Source organism: Chanodichthys erythropterus, chromosome 4 (genome assembly GCF_024489055.1).
Source record: "Chanodichthys erythropterus isolate Z2021 chromosome 4, ASM2448905v1, whole genome shotgun sequence".
Classification (NCBI taxonomy): Eukaryota; Metazoa; Chordata; class Actinopteri; order Cypriniformes; family Xenocyprididae; genus Chanodichthys; species Chanodichthys erythropterus.
The window spans coordinates 18,907,501-18,915,662 of record NC_090224.1 but is presented as its reverse complement, the minus strand read 5'-3'; the positions used below and the strand labels follow the sequence as shown (position 1 = coordinate 18,915,662).

The 8,162-nt window shown below is 36.0% G+C and overlaps 1 protein-coding gene across 1 annotated transcript in view; it reads right to left on the bottom strand.

Annotated features, from left to right (window-relative positions):
* Window positions 1–917: 917 nt before the first annotated feature.
* The window catches only part of LOC137018599 (adenylate cyclase type 3-like), a 23,393-nt gene continuing 16,148 nt past the window's right edge, over window positions 918–8,162 (bottom strand). Inside the window, exons 12-20 of the mRNA XM_067383282.1 lie at window positions 5,721–5,837; window positions 5,356–5,627; window positions 5,074–5,155; window positions 4,829–4,987; window positions 3,223–3,369; window positions 3,008–3,124; window positions 2,786–2,912; window positions 1,864–1,988; window positions 918–1,094 (exon numbers count right to left, since the gene is read on the bottom strand). Coding sequence (XP_067239383.1) covers window positions 918–1,094; window positions 1,864–1,988; window positions 2,786–2,912; window positions 3,008–3,124; window positions 3,223–3,369; window positions 4,829–4,987; window positions 5,074–5,155; window positions 5,356–5,627; window positions 5,721–5,837 — 1,323 coding nt within the window. The remainder of the gene's footprint in view (window positions 1,095–1,863; window positions 1,989–2,785; window positions 2,913–3,007; window positions 3,125–3,222; window positions 3,370–4,828; window positions 4,988–5,073; window positions 5,156–5,355; window positions 5,628–5,720; window positions 5,838–8,162) is intronic.

Below are 8,162 nucleotides of genomic sequence, written 5' to 3'. Positions count from 1 at the left end.
CTTGTCAAGAGTCATTAAATCATTCGTCTCATTTGGTCAAACAATAAAACACTGAGAATGGCATAAAAAGCTGCTAAATCTACTAAAAAAACCACGGACATTCTGAGAGCCATAACAATCTATAGCCAGGAGTTTCACAGAGTATATACACAAGACAAACTGAATGTCATGACTGAAATATGTTTATAAAAAGCAATAAAATATCAGACAGCCTGCTGGGGTTGAACTATTGACCTGGAGATGTTTGACTATTAAAAATGCCATTTGCTTCAGTAAAAAAAAACATGCTGACTACACGTCTTTGTGTGATGTATAAGCTATATGTAAAATAAAAATATAATAAAACTCTCTGCCTTCTGTTGATGCTCTCATAATATAAAATAATGAATTATACAACATTTCCCATGTTCTGTTCAAAAGATGTGTGAGCCGTCTGTGTATGTCCTTAAATCTGAGTAGAGCTGTTTAACTCCTGATTATGTGTTTGTTTCCACAAATTAATATTAAAGAATTTCCATCATGGTTTATTTTATGCTTCACACTTGATGACAATTCATAGTTTACTGTAATTTTGTGCCCTGCCCATCCTTATCATATGGACACATATGTTCTTTATCAGCTTTTTTAATGAGGGAATGTGCATAAAGTATGAAAACACAACAGACCAGATGGTGTACTTTCAACCTTTGGCTGTGGATGCTTCTGAATTTGTTTTTTAAAAATGTTTCAGAGCTGTTGGGTAGTGCATTCGCTGCAGACATGTTGAGCTGTAGTGCTCATTTAGGAGGCACAGGTTTGTGTCTCCTCTCTCTCCTCAATAATTCACTGTCACCTTTCCATTTTTTATATTAAAAAAGTAGAAAGTTCCCAAAATAATATAAAATAAAGTGTCAATGTCCAAGTCTTCTTCATTCCTCTCAGGATTTGTCTAGTATTTGATGTGGGAGAGAGACCGCGGTTGTCTTTGCGACAGGTTTGTCTTTGCCCTTCATGAAGAAAGTGAGCAGTTCTCCTTTTCCTTTCACAAAGATGGGTCCTCTTCTGACGAAACGGAAACCATACTCCTTCAGGATGTTATAGCAGTCCTCCACCACCTGGGGAGCACCAACACCATAAAAACAAAGACATCTGTGTTAGTGCTGAGTGGTACATTGAATATTTATATGTTCCTTAAAGTCAGTACCATAGGCTGGTTTTGCATATGTTTGCATGCAAGTGTGAGTACGTTAAGACAGAGATGTTTTAATAAAATCTCTAAATTACATTTATGTTGCAAAAATTGCATTAGAGATGGGAAGTTAAATACACTTCTGTGAATCATTTCAGATGGTTTTAAAATTGATTTAATGATTTATTTAAATCATCACCAAAATAAAAACAATTTAAATTATATATATATATATATATATATATATATATATATATATATATATATATAGTATACATATTTATTTTTAATATATACAATTATACATATAATATTTATATTTTTTATATAAAAGTTTATATATATATATATATATATATATATATATATATATATATATAGATATATATATATATATAGATATATAGATATAGATATATATAGATAGATATAGATATATAGATATAGATATATATATATATATAGGTGCTGCATATAAATAATGATAATTAAATGTTGATTAAATATTAACCTTCCTTGTGTTTTCATGAAAAACAGTGGAAAACATGACAATATTGACAATATGGCTTAAAATTAAAAATTGAAAAATATTGAAATATCATTTCTAGCTATACTGGCCAGTTAGTTTTAAATAACTTTTTAATTATAAATAAATTATAAATATTTACTTTTAAAAAATAAATAAAACATATCACCTGTATATTACCCATAACACCAGTGGACTCCATACGACTGGCCACGTTCACAGTGTTTCCCCAGATATCGAAATGAGGTTTGCGTGCACCAATCACTCCAGCTAACACACTCCCCTTATTCAGACCTGACAATAAAACACACACACATACACACATGGTGGTGCACCTATCATTATGAGGACATTCCTTAGGCATAATTATTTTTATAATGTACAAACTGTATATTCTATCCCTCCACACTAACCCTACCCCTACCCATCACAGAAAGCTTTCAGCATTTTTACATAAAAAAACAAACAAACAAACACACAATTTTGTATGATTTATAAACTGTTTTCCTCATGGGGACCAAATAAAGTGTGTGTGTGTGTGTATATATATTATACTCTTTGCAGAATCATGAAAATTGCATGTTATTTTTTATTTAGTACTGTCCTGAATAAACTATTTCACATAACAGTTGTTTACATAAAGTCTACAAGACAAAAAAATAGCAGGTTCAAATATGCAAAAGATGCTGTAAAACTGAAGAATCTGCAGGACCGGAAAGATTTTTCTGAAGAACAGAGCTCAGTTTAACTGCTCAGAGCAAACAGGAGACTCATGAACAACCATCTCAAAACAAACAAACAGTTGTGGATCATCCAGGTAATGACACATTATTAAGAATCAAGGGTATGTACATTTTTGAATGGGGTAATTTTTATAAATTCTGCTATTTTTTTTGTCTTGTGGACTTTATGTAAACATCTGTTATGTGAAATAGTTTATTCAGGACAGTACTAAATAAAAAATAACATGCAATTTTCATGATCCTTCTTATTTTGTTAAAATGATTAACATTTTTGCAGATTCTGCAAGGAGAACAAGTTCAACTGTATACTCTTCCAAAAGTAACAGGTCTGTAGTTCTGTTTGCTGACCTATACGGAGCATGAAGTTATTGAATGACTGTTTGTTTAGGTTTCCAAGAGTGACTTTCATAGCCAGCGCGAAGTCTGCCAAATCAGCGAAGTGCTGCCAGCGCTCCAGGATGCACTGATCCTCTATCTGTATAACACACACAAATCATCCCCATCATCATCATCAGTATCACAGACTCCACTGGTGTAGGAATTATGTGCTCCAGAGAGTGTTGTGCGCACCTTGCGGTCGGCGTATCCGTTAGTGTTGCTCTCCGGCGTCACTCCTGACGCAGCCATGTATGTGCTTCCGATGGTCTTGATTTTCGTAATGTGGCGAAACTCTGTGCGATCCAGAAGCTACTCAGAGTCAAAAAAACACATCATATGATTTTAAAGTGAATTTCTGCTGAACAAATGAGAGGTATATAAATAAATACAGAACAAGAGACACTCACACTGTCAAAGTCAGAGATGATCTCATTAAGGATTCGGAGGCATTCTATCCCTCCGTTGTTTATACTCTCCTCCGTGTAAAAGTCGGAGAAGTTGGGAATAGAGGCGAACATCACGCCGATCTCATCATACGACTGACTATAAAGTTCCTGCAATGGACAAAAATTAAAATTATCCTCACCTTTACTCACCCTCAAGCCATCCTAGGGGTATATGACTATCTTCTTTCAGACGAACACAGTCGGAGTTATATTAAAATATATCCTAGCTCTTCCAAGTTTAATAATGGTAATAATGGTAATAATGGTAGTGAAGGGGGTGTGAGATTTTGAAGTCCAAAAAAAAAGCGCATCCATCCATCATAAAAGTAATCCATATGGCTCCAGGAGGTTAATAAAGGCCTTCTGAAGTGAAGTGATGGGTTTTTGTAAGACAAATATCCATATTTAAAACTTTATAAACTACTAAAGCTTTCGGCAGTTACGCCATGCTTCAGGTCAGAGGTCACTTTTCCTCTGCAAATAGATGCATACGGCTGTCTGCCGGAAGCTAGTTATTATAGTTTATAAAGCTTTAAATATGGATATTTTTCTTACAAAAACCCATCACTACACTTCAGAAGGCCTTTATTAACCCCCTGGAGTTGTATGGATTACTTTGATGATGGATGGATGCACTTTTTTGGGCTTCAAAATTTCACGCCTCCTTAGTGTGAGAATATTTTTTAATATAACTCCGATTGTGTTTGTTTGAAAGAAGATAGCCATATACACCTACGATTCCTTGAGGCTGAGTAAATCATGGGATCATTTTCATTTCATTATTGGGTGAACTATCCCTTTAAGGACTAAACCCATAACTCTGTCATGATTGAGGAATATAGAGTGCCTCAGGGATGACGCATTTTTGTAGGCAAAAAAGTTAGCATTTTAGGACTTCCGGTTCCAACGCCGTAAAGTCTATGGGTTTTTTGAATGGGTTTTTGCTAAATCGCCTGAAATAAGGTCTGTGGTTAACAAAGCCTCTAAATACTTTCACGTTTTGATCTATGACATAAAATAACCCACTTGTGATTTTTTTTACTTTTACTGTGTCTTAAATTCGGCGGTTGCTAACAAATTGCTAAAAGGGACTACTTCCTTTGGCGGGGACTTTAGACGTCATCATGACAAACAGGGCATTTGGACAGCATTTCTCATGAAAAAGTGGAAAAGTATTCATACACAGCGCAGATCATAATCAGCGAGCATGTTTTTTAAATAAAGTTGTTTTCTAAATAAAGTTTGAGGACGCTTGGTGGTGGTGACGCTGATCCGCAACTATGGCGTGCTGTAGTCCGTTTATAGCCTACTGTTAGCCTTTTATATCTGACGACTTTATTTAGGTTTCAAAATCTATAAATGTTGTGTTAACTTGTAAAGATTATCTTGATAGACAAAACGTGTAAGTGTCATAACCCTTTGTTAAACACAGAGCTTATTTTCTGCAATTTTCCAAAAGTCTATGGGAAAAATGAATAGGCTTTCAATCAAGGGAACCCGTGCGCCGCTAACTTCCGGGTTGGCCTACAAAAACACGTCATCCCTGGGGTACTCTATACTCCCATACCTCATCTCGCTTCTTGGAGCCCAGGAAGTGTTTGGCCACGTGATCAGGAAGCATGTTAGTGACCAGCGCCTCATTGTACGTTCTCATTTCATACACTTTCTCCTTCTGATCGTGCACCTCAACCTTCCACAGAAACAGCTTACGGGACTGTCTTTCCACCTGAGAGAGAGGAACAAGAATTAGCATGCTAATAGCTATACAAAAGAGGAAAAGAAATAGAGTTTTTAAGCTGTTGTTGGACATACGTGGCGTGCAAAGTAGTAAAAACTCATCATCATGATGATAATCATCATGGTCAGCAGATATCTAGTGGGAACCACAGAATACCTGAAGAGCCACAGAAAATAATGAAAAAATCAGGTATTAGCCAACGTTTTCCACTTTTGTGAGCGGCATTTCTAACATAAAAACTTGCTTTTTATCACTATAATTTTGGTCACTAATACACTATAAAAAGCAATGTGCAGTATTTAATTAAATCAATGTCATTTGTCTGTGTAAATTTGGCTCATTTGAGCTTGACTCACCTGTAGTCCAGGTAGCGAATGAAATCGTAGATGTCGTAAATGTACATCCAGCTGTGGATGTTTACGGCTCCTGTCACTATGGTAACCAGCAACATGAGCGCCAGCTTGACGACATGGCTGAGCTGTACGAGCATCACGGTTGCCACGAGCGACAGCACTGATATGTATCCGTAGTGTTTGGGGTTCTCGGCACATCCGCCGTCACCCAGAGACTCGAGAGTCAGGCCGGAAGTGGAGTTCAGGAGCAACAGGGGGGGCTGAACACAGCTCAACTAAAGAAAAATGACAAGAAAAAGGCATGACATCCTACAAACATGCCAATCACAGTGAATAATGGGAAAGAGTTGAAATGTTTCTTATCTCACCATATCAGCCACCTCAGCCATGGTCAGAACAAATATGGCGGCCATGGCCCATGTGTTACGAGCCCAACGTGTGCGGTCGATCCACTGCGAGAAGGACACCAGCCTACGGGAAAAGACCTGATACACACACATCACAATGTTACATGGATGGTCTTGAAGTGTTAAAATGACCAAAACTGAAATAAAAATAAATGCAAGCTAGATAAATATATATATATGGTATGGGAGGGAGCATGAAGAATCATTTTCACACATGAACTGGCACCTCTGAATCCAGCGCTTAAATTCATTGAGAGTCTTTGGGATGTGCTGGAGGAGACTTAACAGAGTGCTCACCTCTTACATTGTCAATTTAAGATGTTGATCAAAAATTGATGCACCTCTTGATGGAAATAATATTATTTCATACATGTTTAAGAAATGAAAAGCTACACAGTCAAAAGAACTGTTCCCAAACATATAACATGCTAGAAACATAATAATCACAGCAATAAAGATCCAGTCATAGACACTTAAGTATTTGCCTATTTAAAGGTGCCCCTAGAACTTTTTTTAAAAAGATGTAATATAAGTCTAAGGTGTCCCCTAAATGTGTCTGTGAAGTTTCAGCTCAAAATACCCCATAGATTTTTTTAAATGAATTTTTTTAACTGCCTATTTTGGGGCATCATTAGAAACGAGCCGATTTCAGGTTGTGGCCCCTTTAAATCACGCGCTCTCTGCCCCCAGAGCTCGCGCTTGCCTTAAACAGCACATAAACAAATTTCACACAGATAATATAACCCTCAAATGGATCTTTACAAAGTGTTCGTCATGCATACTGAATGCATGCGTCCAATTATGTGAGTATTGTATTTATTTGGGTGTTTACATTTGATATTGAATGAGTTTGAGGCTATGCTCTGTGGCTAACGGCTAATGCTACACTGTTGGAGAGATTTATAAAGAATGAAGTTGTGTTTATGCAATTATACAGACTGCAAGTGTTTAAAAATGAAAATAGCGATGGCTCTTGTCTCCGTGAATACAGTAAGAAACGATGGTAACTTTAACCACATTTAACAGTACATTAGCAACATGCTAACGAAACATTTAGAAAGACAATTTACAAATATCACTAAAAATATCATGTAATCACGGATCATGTCAGTTATTATTGCTCCATCTGCCATTTTTCGCTGTTTTCCTTGCTTGCTTACCTAGTCTGATTATTCAGCAGTGCACATCTAGAGGTTCTATTCTTGTGTAATGCCTTGATCATGGGCTGGCATATGCAAATATTGGGGGCGTACATATTAATAATCCCGACTGTTACGTAACAGTTGGTGTTATGTTGAGATTCGCCTGTTCTTCGGAGGTCTTTTAAACAAATGAGATTTATATAAGAAGGAGGAAACAATGGAGTTTGAAACTCAGCGTATGTCTTTTTCATGTACTAAACTCTTGTTATATAACTATGCCAATATAAATTCAATTTTTAATTCTAGGGCACCTTTAAATCTTTTTCGACTTTTTTTTTTGTCCGGGCAGTGTATAAAAATAACAAAAGTACATAACAAAATTATCACAATTTAACGTAAAATTAGATAAAAACTAAAAATATACAAATAAAAGCTAATTCCAAATCGTCAGTGTTACGTTAAATTTCATTCTGTTTTAGTTTCATTTTCCCTTTTTCTCATTTTGCATGTGTTCACGGTCATTATTAGGCTGTGTCCGAAATCGCCGCCTATACCCTTAAATAGGGCACTACATTTGTAGTGGACTCCCAAACCATAGTGGAGGTTATCGAAGCACTCATTCAAATCGACAATGCACTGCAATAACGAGTGTACAACCAATTTATGCTAGAGAATACCCCAAAAATAGTTGCATGCCAAATAATTTCCTGCGTTTGACCAGAAGGTGGCACCTGTAGTTAAATCGTCCATCCATACATTCTTCAAACCGCTGGTCCAATGTGGCTACAATGTAAATTCATTTATACATAGATATAGATTTATACATAGTTTCCATGACATAGTTCAAGATAAATATTTCCATCTTACTACTGGAGCTGCCAATTTGAAAGTTACAATGATTATTAAACAGCAAACACAAACTTTGCAAAAGTGAAAGCCCTTCCAGCGCACTCAGTGTCCGAATTCACTCTCTCGTAGGGGACAGTAAATGAGGGCATTGGGGGGCGATTTTGTACACAGCCTTATTTTCCATAGTTCCTCATTAGTTCCACACCTGTTCTTATTTCTGTTAATTACTCTGTGTGTATTTAAGTCTGTGTTGTTTGACATTAAGTTTTACATTTGTTTTGCTAGATTTTTCCTGTGATTTCCTGAGAGTTTCTTTTTGTATTTTGGACTGATTAAAGACTAATTAATTACTGCAACCTGAACGTGACAAAATATTAATGAATACTACAATAGTATATAAATAAAATAATAT